General features: G+C 39.1%; 1 protein-coding gene across 12 annotated transcripts in view; it reads left to right on the forward strand.

Annotated features, from left to right (window-relative positions):
- The window catches only part of DICER1 (dicer 1, ribonuclease III), a 104,152-nt gene that overhangs the window by 41,584 nt on the left and 49,959 nt on the right, over positions 1-12,609 (forward strand). For all 12 annotated transcript variants that reach the window (XM_030558829.1, XM_030558838.1, XM_030558830.1 and 9 more), the window contains 4 exons: positions 2,462-2,624; positions 3,188-3,318; positions 5,210-5,344; positions 6,880-7,040. In XM_030558829.1, the coding sequence (XP_030414689.1) occupies positions 2,462-2,624; positions 3,188-3,318; positions 5,210-5,344; positions 6,880-7,040 (590 nt within the window). The remainder of the gene's footprint in view (positions 1-2,461; positions 2,625-3,187; positions 3,319-5,209; positions 5,345-6,879; positions 7,041-12,609) is intronic.

A 12,609-nucleotide genomic window follows, 5' to 3' on the forward strand; every position in this document is an offset into this window, starting at 1 on the left:
AAAATTGTCACTGCATAGATGAACATGATTTGTTTGGGAAGAGTCAACATGTTTTTTATAAAGGAAAATCATGCCTTACCAGTCTGCTAGAATTTTTTGAGGGGGTTAACAAGCATATGGACAAGGGTGGTCCAGTGAATATAGTGTACTTCGATTTTCAAAACGCCTTTGGCAAGGTCCCTCACCTAAGAAAGTAATCTGTCCTGGGATAAGAGGGAAGGTCTTCTCATGGACTGGTAACTGGTTAAAAGATAGGAAACAAAGGGTAAGAATAAGTGGTCAGTTTTCAGAATGGAGAGAGGTAAATAGTGGAGTTCTCCAAAGGTCTGTACTGGGACCAATCCTATTCAACATATTCATAAATGATCTGGAAAAAAGAGTACAGAATGAGGTGGTAAAATTTGCAGATGATACAAAACTACTCAAGATAGTTAAGTCCCAAGCAGACTGTGAAGAGCTGTAAAGGGATCACACAAAACTGGGTGACTGGGCAACAAAATGGCAGATGAACTTTGATGTTGATAATGCAAAGTAATGCACATTGGAAAACATAATCTCAACTATACATATAAAATGATGGGGTCTAAATTAGCTGTTACTACTCAAGAGAGAGATCTTGGAATCATTGTGGGTAGTTCTCTGAAAACATCCACTCAATGTACAGCGACAGTCAAAAAAGCAAACAGAATGTTGGGAATAATTAAGAAAGAGATAGATAATAAGGCTGAAAATTTCATATTACCTCTATATAAATCCTTGGTACGCCCACATCTTGAATACTACATGGAGATGTGGTTGCCCCCTCTCAAAAAAGATATATTGGAATTGGAAAAGGTTCAGAAAAGGGCAACAGAAATGACTAGGGGTATAAAATGGCTTCTGTATGAAGAGAGATTAATAAGACTGGGACTTTTCAGCTTGGAAAAGAGACAACTAAGGGAGGATCTGATAGAGGTCTACAAAATCATGATTGGTATGGAGAAAGTAAATAAAGAAGTGTTATTTGCTTCCCTTCTCATAACACAAGAACTAGGGCTCACCAAATGAAATTAAGAGGCAGCAGGTTTAAAACAAACAAGCAGGAAGTATTTCTTCACACAATGCACAGTTAACCCATGGAACTCTTTGCCAGAGTATGTTGTGACGGCCGAGATTATAACGGGGTTCAAAAAAGAACTGGATAAATTCATAGAGGATAAGTCCATCAATGGCTATTAGCCAGAATGGGCAGGAATAGTGTCCCTAGCCTCTTTTTGCCAGAAGCTGGGAATGAGCAACTGGGGATGGATCACTTGATGATTACCTGTTCTGTTCATTCCGTCTGGGGCACCTGCCATTGGTCACTGTTGGAAGACGGGATACTGGGTTAGTGACCTTTGGCTGATCCAGTGTGGCCGTTCTTATGTTCTAATTGCAGTGCTCACGCTACTTCTTAACAGTTGCAGCAATGATAGTGGTACCATACCTCTAGCCAATTGGAAAGTCAAGACATTATTTTTCTGTACTAGCCACTGTTTAGTGTGCAAATTGGCCAGAAAGCATCGCTCAGGAGTATTGTCATGCTCATTTCTTTAATTATTTGAAAGCCTTATGTGTGACGAGTGATCTGAAACAGCTGCTTTGATACCTAAAATGTTGGTCATCCAGCTGTCAGAATAAAAATTGCTTTAAGTTGATGTAAATTTTTCGTCTAACGCTGGGTGAATCATACAAGTATTTCAACATGTAGAAGCCATAGAAGTATAAATGTGTAACCCATGTTAACATGGTATGGCTCCTTGTCCTTCTCTAGTGGCTACACCACATAGAGATTAGAGACTCCTGCTGCCTTTGAGCTAATGGATCTGGTCTTTTTGCTCAACTGGTGAGGCTCATATTTTTAGATCCAGAAGTCATCTGCAGGAATTAAATCAAGCACACTGAACTAGAGACATCATTACACGTAATAAAGATTTATTTAATCAGATATTGACAGTACACCTCTGCCTTGATATAACACTGTCCTTGGGAGCCAAAAAATCTTACTGCATTATAGGTGAAACCGCGTTATATTGAACTTGATTTGATCCGCCGGAGTGTGCACACACATTTCCCCCCCCCCCCCCAGAGCACTGCTTTACCATGTTATATCCGAATTTGTGTTATATCGGGTCACATTATATCAGGGTAGAGGTGAACTAGCAAAGTGAGGTACTATAGCTTTTAAAACACAGCCTGGTTTATAGAGCTGATAACTTGTTTCCATGTTTTAAATGAAACCCGACAATGTGCTTTGTGGCAAATAAATTTCTTGTCCTAAAAAATCAGTGGCAGTTCTTGGGGACTAGTTAGCTTTAAAAATACCCATTGGTTCATCCACAGTTCATCCAGGTACAACTTCTGTGGATAGTTTTTGCTTTTTTTCATTGTTTTTAATTACTCTACCTGTGCAAATAGTGACTTCTATCATTTGCAAATTTAGGTTGAACTGCTTGAAGCAGCTTTGGATCATAATACGATAGTCTGTTTAAACACTGGCTCAGGGAAGACTTTTATTGCAGTACTACTCGCTAAAGAGCTGTCCTATCAGATCAGGGGAGACTTCAACAAAAATGGAAAGAGAACAGTTTTCTTGGTCAACTCAGGTAACAAAAAAATGGGATTGGTTTGTTTGGTGTGTGTGTTTATTACGGGAATAATCCTTAATAAAAACTAGATAAAAGTGGCCAGTTTTGTTTCTGACATGCTGCACAAAATTGCAGGATAGAATTACTTATTCAGTCAGGCATAGTTTCCATAAATGGTTTGAAGGCTTCTATGTGTCCTTTACCCCATGACTTTTGTCTACTAGAAACTCCACATTTTTTTTTCTGTTGTTTTGCTAGTTCCCAAGACCAGACCAAGAAGTGAATGAGGGCCAATTTACTTTGAGATGTTTAATTTCTGATCTCTCTTGGTGGGGGATGAGAAACAAACATGGAATGGTATTGTGAGCCATTATGCTTCTTTGTATGGTGCCTGATTTTTGTCGTCTTATAATTGTGTATATCTAGTTTAGTTAATTTATTTATCTAGTTTTATACTAATTTTAAAGGTGTTATAAAACTCATGGATACAATAGCATGTACACTTAAGACTAAAGTATTTAAAAATTCTTTGCCATTTTGTAATTGAAAACTGCAAACTTTTTTTTTTTTCCCCCTAAAAGCAAATCAAGTTGCTCAGCAAGTGTCAGCTGTTAGGACCCATTCAGATCTGAAGGTGGGGGAGTATTCAGTTTTAGAAATAATTGAATCATGGACAAAGGAGAAGTGGAATCAAGAATTTGCTAAACATGAGGTGAGATGTGTAATATAAACTGCCAAAAAAGTGAAAAGTTTACAGTGCAGGTGATCTGGGGAAGAAACTAATTTTTACCCAAACTGAATGCTATGTTTTGACCAAGTCCTTCTCATGCTCGGTGCAAAGTTCAACATACTTGGGGTATTTAAATGCAAACCTAGAGAGAGAATATTCATGAGAGTACCCATGGTGTGTCTTTGAGAAACTGGGCTTTCAGTGCTCCTTTTTTCAATCACCATATCATCCATGACACTGATGATGGTGCCCAATCAATATTGGTATTGTCGAAAGCCCCCATTATTATTGGGTTTTCTGAGCATTTCACAGTCTCCATCACCACAGTGCTCAGGTGGTTGGCAGTATATTCCTACAACTATACTCTTATTATTCTATCCATTTTACTACATTTGACTCTCTGCTTTCTTTCACATATGGTGCCACTCTCCCACCATCACAACCTACTCTGTCATTTCTATATAGTTTGTACCCTGGTAATACTGTGTCCCATTGGTTATCACATTGGCTAACACTGGTACCATGATAGAGGTGCAAACTATATGTATTCACCAAATAGTAGTAGTACTAGTAGTAGTAGTAATAACAAAAACAGTAAGAGGACCAGAAAAATGCCAGTATCGCTAAACAGAGTAAAAGAGGCAGTTAGAAACCAAAAGAAATCTTTTTAAAGTTGGAAATCTAACATCCTACTCTAGAAAATAGAAAGGAGCATAAACTCTAGCAAGTCAAGTGTAAAAGTATAATTAGGCAAGACTTTGAAGAGCAGCTAACAAAAGATACAACCTAACAGCAAAAGTTAAAGTACATTGAAAGCAGGAAACTTGCCAAACAATCAGTGGGACTACTGGGCAATCAAGGTGTTTAAGGAGCACTCAATGGGGAAAAGATTGTTGCGGAGAAACTAAATTAATTCTTTACATTGGTCTTATTGCAGAAGATGTGAGGAAGATTCCTATACCTGAGCCATTTTTTGAGGCAATACTTCTGAGGTGTCAGTAGAGAAGGTTTTTTTGAACAAATTGATTAAATTAAACAGTAATAAGTCACCATGAGAACATGGTCTTCACGCAAGAGTTCTGAAGAAAGTAGCTTCAGTACCAGGCAAATTGGTTGAAACTATAATAAAGAAAAGAATTATCAGACATCTAGATTAACTCAGTATGTTGAGAAAGCATCATCATGGCTTTTATAAGGAAATGCCCCACAAATCTATTAGAATTCTTTGAGGGTGTCAACAAGCATATGGACGGGTGATCTGTCAATATAGAGTTCAGTACTTGCACTTTCAGAAAGCCTTTGACAGGGTCCCTCATCAAAGGCTCTCAAGCAAAGTAAACTGTCATGGGATAAGAGGGAAGGTTCTTTCATTAATTAGCAACTGGTTAAAAGACAGGAAACAAAGGGTAGGAATACTTGGTCCATTTTCACAATGAAGTGGGGGTTTTCCAAGGATCTGCACTGGAACCAGTATTGCTCAATATATTCATAAATGACCTGGAAAAAGGGGTAAATAGTGAGACGGCAAAGTTTGCAGATGATACAAAATTACCCAGGACAGTTAAGTCCAAAGCTGACTGTGAAGTGTTACAAAGGGATCTCTCTAAACTGGATGACTGGGCAAGAAAATGGCAGAAGAAATTCAGTGTTGATAAGTTCAAAGTAATTCACATTGGAAAACATAATCCAAGATAAACATACAAAATGATGGGTTGTAAATTAGCTGCTCTCACTCTAGAGAGATCCTGGAGTCATCCTGGATAGTTCTCTGAAAACATCTGCTCAGTGTGTAGTAGTAGTCAAAAAAGCTAGCAATGTTCATGGTAACATGGTAATAGCTAGTATTTGTTGCATTTCTCTTTGTATTTTTTAGGTTCTGGTTATGACATGTCATGTCATTTTGAAAATTTTAAAAAACGAATACTTATCCCTGTCAAACATTAATCTTCTGGTGTTTGATGAGTGCCATCTTGCAATCCAGGACCATCCGTATCAAGAAATTATGAAGGTAAGTCACCATTATTTAACCTTTTTATTTTCAGCGTCTCTAATTTCACTGAGGTTCAGATCACAAATCTGTTAATGAAAAGCTCACTGGCTAATTTGACTTAGTGTAAAGATTATTACTTAAAATCATTTTGGTATGTATTGCTCTCAAGAGGGGAAATATTTGAATTTTGGCTACCATTTTATGATGGAATGATGTAGCAACTGATAGTCAATGCTTTAACACTATTCAAAAATGTAACTCTTCATAAAATGGTTTTATTTGGTGCTGTGTAGGTTTTTGATTAGTCAAATTATAAATATACTGTAGAGTTTCTTGATTAGATAATTTATTCTAGTGTATTTATCTCAAATAATTTTATATTCTTATTAAGGTGTTCCTGTTTAAACTATGTTCATTTACAATTGGGGTAGTAAGAACAATAGCACTTTATTTTATTTCATGTAGATAACATGGGCTTCCTTCATTAAGCAAGTTGCTTGGAAACAAGAACTTAACACTTGTTTGTGGTAAAATTTCAGATTAGAAATGTGAAATGTATCTAACTTTTGCATGGCAGCTAAAATATGGATTTATACCTTAAAAGGTATTTAATATTTTTAAAATAAAATGCCCAAGTGTCACCCCTCTTCACTACAGAACTGACAATGAGAAACAATGGGAAGTGTACAGTGTAATTTGGGATGCTGAATTTACTGAAGAGTTATTGGAGTAAATTGACATCATAGAACAGTGATCCATAGAATGGTGAAACCAGTATCTTTACCATAACTTACATTGGTTTTTGGTCAGGAATTGATGTAGTAGTGCAGCTAATTTTATTGTAAATTTAAAATTGAATCTTATTTTGAGTAAATGGAATTACTGAACCTTTAAGAAACCATTGATAAAATAACCATTTGAGAGAGTGTGGATTTTTTTTTTTTTTTAAAAAATACATAGGTACTGATTTCTAAAGCTTTAAGCTTTCTTTTGTTGTGAGGGCATTTTTGGCCCTGTGAGTTATTTGTCCTAATTGAAGTGAACCAAGCAACTCAAAGAGCATCTACTTCTGTATCTTTTTTCCTTCATCCTTCCTTCTTCCTCCAACCTTTCCCCAATGAATGATAGGCTTAACCAGGGATCATGTGGTAGGTTTAATTTTTTTATAGTGGTATTTTAATCCTTTGACATGATGTAAACACTTAAAAGATGGTCGGTTTTATGGTATAAATGTTGACAAGGTACCTCACACCTGCTTTTATGTGCTTTGACTATCTCTCCTTAATAGAATGTTTAACAAATTTCTACCTTTGCATACTTTTACTAAAACAATAAAAGTTAAAATTTTATATTTAACATATTTCAATTTTCTAATTTAACTGTAGTTGGTTAGTTATATTAGATTGAAAATATCTATTGTTCTTTTTCTGACACCTGGTGCTGAAATACTAGTTGAACTTGAGATCTAGAAATTTATCTGTAAAGATACACTTGGGATGCGTTGGTGGAGGAATTGACAGTTTTATTACCCTGCTGTTCTGGTTACTTCGCAGATCTGTGAGAACTATCCAACCAGTCCTCGAATCCTGGGATTAACAGCTTCCATTTTAAATGGGAAATGTGATCCTGCTGAGTTAGAGGAGAAGATTCAGAAACTGGAGAAAATCCTAAAGAGCAATGCTGAAACTGCAACTGATTTGGTGGTCTTAGATAGGTACATTTTAATAGACAATTGTCAGTGTTAAATTTATATTTGTGTTTTCATATCAGTAAGACTGAGGAAGGAACACCATTAGTAGCTATGTTTTTTAAGCTCATGGATATATATGTGTGTATATATAAAATTATACATACAGTGCCATCACTTTATAAAAAAAATTGATGCCAGGTTTCTTTCTGAGTAGTGAGAGCTTTTAAATATTTTTAAAAGGAATGGTGAAGATTACCTAAGAAGAGATTTCTGAAAAGCAACTGTTCCTTAGACTGAGAGCTTTTGGGGGCAGGGACTACAATTTATTATATTTGAAAAGTAACTAGCATATTATTGGAGCTTTATAAGCTGTGAGCTGGTTTTGGCAGGATTTTACAACTCGCACTGTAAGGTCTTGCAGATGTTAAAATTTTACTATTGTTGTTAAAAAACAACAAAAGCAGTTCAGAAATACTGTCACAGTTAAGGACCGTTTTCTGTATGTTTGTATAGAGTCAAGAACATTGTGAGTGCTACCTAAGTACAAATAAGTAGTAATAATAGTATGTCTCTTGCTTGTCACGTAGCAGAAGAAAAATGTGTATGTTCATCAACTTTTGCATCTATAGTCAGTGAGTTAATTGTAATTGACCCTATTCCTCCCCCTCTCCTCCCCGTTTGGTTGGTATAAATATAAGTAGATGCTTTATTTAAGACAAAGTAAAAGATGGTACAATTGCTTTATCTACTAGCATACATTTCAGAGGGGGCCCTTATCTAAACTTGAACAATTCTCTTTTGCAAAGCTCACTTTCTTCTTTGAGTACTGGTTCCTATGTGTATTTCACACATGGGTATGCATGTGCACCATGCACATTCACCCAGAGTTTCTTAACAAGCACTGTCTGTTGGCCTGCATATGAGCATTTGCTCGCCTCGTGCTCCAGACGAAAAGCATAAGAGACAGTGTGAGCTGATGCCTCTACAGGATCTTCTTACCACTGCATTGCCTGAGTCAGAATCCTCTGTGTCCAGATATCTTCAGATTCTTTCTTCTAATACGTTGTAAATAGATATTGTAAATGCGTTTTTATATTAGTATTGTTAGTTTTTATAGTATAGCTAGTAGAGCTTGCTTTTCCTTTTGCTGGGGAGCCCCTTCCCTCCGCCTGGGACTGTGCCCAGAGTCTCGGGGTTCAAGAACGTTGCATCACTTGCCCTTGTTCCTTCCCCATGAATGAGGACCACCAACATTGCCTCTGCTTTTTGGATGATACTCAGATTTCTGCAAAGTGCAGCATCTGTTGCTCATTTTCCCCTGCGAACACGCACAGTTCATGAACCTTAGTTGAAGAAACACCTTATGGAGAAGGCTATGAGACCCCTGTACATCAGCCCCCAACGTACAAACAGCACAAGCTTGGGAACGGAGCCAAAAGCTGCTAAGCTCAAGGACTTTGTATGAGAGAAAGTGAAACTCATGGTTACGAGGACAAATCCCTGTCCAGGTCTCTTCCTAAGAGAAGAGATCCCTTTCCAACACCGGACAGGTCGAGCGAGTCTTCGCATGCAGATGTTAAGGGCTCAGGACTGCTTAAGACCCCCTAGCAGGAGGGTAAAGCATGAAAGAAAAAGGATCCATCTGTTCCATTGGTAGCTCTGTCTCCTAAACGTAAAGACCGGCATCCCAGAACTCTTGGATGGAGTTGGTGATCTGACACTTCAGCAGTGCAATCTCGTTCTTCAAAGGACCAGCCTAACAGCAATGTCTCAGGACACATCGTCACTTTTGATTATGATCACCGGAGCACCCCAAACACTTGGATGTATGGACACTGATGTCTCCTGAGAGGATATCATCTTTCCCTTATCCTCAATCCACTCTCCTCTTAAGCCTGTCCTGTGAAGGACTGCCACACCAGAGGATAAAACTGCTTAAGTAACAGAGGAGCCATCTCCACTCCCACCCTCAGAATCAGATGCTCCTGCCAGTCCTTTATCTTCTCTTAGAGAGATGAGTTCTGGCACAGAGTCAAGGAGATCTGGATGCCCTTCTCCCTGGTATGACTTTCCTAGGGATTGCTGGTACCTGACTCCATGGCAGCCCCCTCAACTGGTTGACCCCTCATATAGGCCCTATTGGGGCTTTTGGGATCCATATAGTAGACTCCTGGATCCATTCATGAGACCGAGACCAACCCCCTCCACAATCTTATCATCACCAGTGTTCAGCCAAGCCTCTGCGCAAGCGGCAGAGGACTCATGGGCTGAAAATCGAGGCATCTACCACCATGACCTCCACCAGTTCCACTTGGCATCCTTTGGATCTGTCAAAGTAGGATGTGGATATTGATCTGGATCCATAGGAATCAGTGATACCAACATCCTCATTTCTGGATTTGAGAATCACTCTGTCTTCACCAGACGACCACAAGCAATACCAGGAGCTACTGCAGAGAATAGTGAATCACTTTCATAACCCTTCTAGGGGAGATCCAGAATTCCCAGCACTGACTGCTTGATTTTCTGCAACCTACAGGTCCAAGCAAGGAGTACTCTGAGGTTGGACCTGTTGGGAAGATAGGTATTCTCCTGTGGGCATGCAATTCTGTATTACTATCTGAGGCTTTGTTACCATAAAAAGATTTTAACTTCTACTATAGACTTGCAGACTTTAAGGACAAACTTCCCCTTGAGGACACAGCCCAATATCAGTCCTTCATCGAGGAAGGCTGGCCAGTGGCAAAAACATCCCTACAAGCTGCAGTGGATGGAGCAGACATGGCAGCCAGAGTGCTAGCCACTTCTATAGTTTTGAGGTGTAAATTTTAGCTTCACTCTTTAGGGTTCCCCAGGGAGTATCATAACATACAGAGGACTCACCATTCAACAAATCAGATTGTTTAATGAGAAAACTGATCATTCTTTATGCTTGTTGAAATACTTTAGTCTAGATCAACCATCCGCACTCTGGGAATTTTGCACCCCAGCCCTGAAGAGAAAATACTGCATGCAGGTGTATAGACTGAGACCCACCCCCTCCACAATCTTGTTATCACCAGTGTTCAGCCAAGCCTCTGCACAAGTGGCAGAGGACTCATGGTCTGAAAATTGAGACCTCTACCACCATGACCTCCACCCATTCCACCCACCTGTAAAGGGTTACTGTTGACTCTTCGGTTGAGAACCTCCCATCGTTATTGATGCCAACAACTTCTAGCTCCCCTGTCTTTGGGGGCCAACTTGCACTTTTTGCCCACAATTGGAATGCTATCACAAAGATATTTGGAGTCTAGAAATTATCCACTATGGTTAATCCATCAATCTTCTCTCCTATTCTTCCCACAAACCCACTTCCTGGTTCCTCTTCAGAGATCACTTTCACAAGCAGATTCTTCTCCAGAAGGTGGGTTCTCTTTTCCAACCAGGGGCGACAGAATGACTGCCACCTCAGTATCCAGAGAGGGTTCTATTCCACAGACCTTTTTTTAATAAAGTCCTCCAAAAAGGTAGAGAGTGGATACCCATTCTGGACCTTCAACAACTGAACATATTTATTCAAACATCAAAATGCAAGATGGCTACACTAGCATCAATAATTTACCTCCTCTGTGTGGGGAGAAGTGGTCCATGACTCTTAACATGAAGGATGCTTATTTTCATGTAGATATTTATCCATCCCACAGAAAGTTTCTTCAGTTCCTGGTAGGTGACGTGCATTAATGATTTAGACTCCTACCCTTTGGACTAGCAATAGCGTCCAGGATAGTCACAAAGATTTTCTCTGGGCTGGTAGCCCAAATGAGATGTCACAGTTACTTAGGTTTCCCATATTGGGATGATTGGCTCGCAATAAATTGCTCCAACAATAAGGTCAGGTTGGTGACTTTGTTACTGCTTTATCTTCTAGCAGCGCTGGGTGTCTGTGTGAACAAAGAAAAGTCCATTTTGATCCCCACACAGACAATAAACTTTATTGGAGTGACATGACTTAATTTCAACTGGAGCTCTCCTCCCACAGAAATATTCCAATCAGTGAGCAATTTGATATCACAGGTTACTTGCAGATCAAAGACTACGGTTAAAGTATGCCTATCTTTATTAGCCCACTTGGCATCTTACATTTATGTGACACGATTCGCCAGACTTCAGCTGTGCTGACTACTGGCTTGGCTCTGGTCCATCTACTCACCAGACAAGGACCACATCAACAACAGCGTGACCATTCCCCCAAGGATCATCACATCTTTTACCTGGTAGTCGAACCTGGAACCGGTGCAAGTGGGAGTTCATGTCAACATTCCCATCCCTAGTGCCTCAGTCATAATGGACTTATCCCTTCTGGGTTGGTATGCTTACCTGAATAACCAAACAGTACACTTGGAACCCACAGAAGGCCAGACTGCACATCAACCTGCTAGAAATGAGAACAGTCTACCTCAGCCCATCGTCTTGCTCTCTTGGTCTGCAATCCCTCTCTTGCTTCAGGACAAAGAAGACCTTGAAGAGCAACTAGCAAAAGACAAAACTAACAGCAACATTTTTTTTAAAGTACATCAGAAGCAAGAAGCAGACCAAACAATCAGTGTGGCCACCGGATGACCGAGGTGCTAAAGGAGTGCTCAAGGGAGACAAGGCCATTGCTGTGAAGCTAAATAATTTTTTTGCATTGGTCTTCACTGGAAAGGATGTGAGGAAGATTCCCACACGAGCCATTCTTTTTAGGCGACAAAACTGAAGGAACTCAAATTCAAGACTGCAGAACTGCTAAAAGTGATAACTAACCTATTGCTTAAATCAGCCTCTGTACCAGATCACTGGAGTATAGCTAATATAACACCAATTTAAAAAAAAAAAAAGGGGGCTTGAGACACAATCCTGGCAATAACTTCAGTGCCAGGCATATTGTTTGAAACTATAGTGAAGAACACACAGATTAATACGGTTTGTTGTGGGAGAGTTAACAGAGCTTTTGTAAAGGGAAATCATGCCTCACCAATGTATTATAATATTTTGAGGATGTCATTGAGGATGTGGACAAGGGTGATTCAGGTGATATAGTGCACTTGGACTTTCAGAAAGACTTTGATAAGATCCCACACCAAAGGCTCTTTAGCAAAATAGGCAGTCATGGGATAAGAGGAACTGTCCTTTCATGGATTGGTAACTAGTTAAAAGATAGGAAACAAAGGGTAAAAATAAGTGTTTCATTTTCACAGTGGAGAGAGGTAAATAGTAGGGTCCCCCAGGGAACTGTATTGGGGCCAGTACATATTCATAAATGATCTGGAAAAAGGGGTAAATAGTGAGGTGGCAAAGTTTTGCAGACATTCACATCCAAAGTTGACTTTGAAAAGTTACAAATGTATCTCACTAAACTGGATGATTGAGCAAGAAAATGGCAGATGAAATTCAGTGTTGTTAAGTGCAAAGTAATGCACATTGGAAAATATAATCCCAGCTAAACATACAAAATGATGGGTTGTAAATTGGCTATTACTACTCAAGAAAGGGATCTTGGAATCATCCTGGACAGTTCTCTAAATTATCTGCTAAGTGTGCAGCAGCAGTCAAAAAAACTAACAATGTTAGG

This window comes from Gopherus evgoodei, chromosome 4 (genome assembly GCF_007399415.2).
Source record: "Gopherus evgoodei ecotype Sinaloan lineage chromosome 4, rGopEvg1_v1.p, whole genome shotgun sequence".
In the NCBI taxonomy this organism is placed as follows: Eukaryota; Metazoa; Chordata; order Testudines; family Testudinidae; genus Gopherus; species Gopherus evgoodei.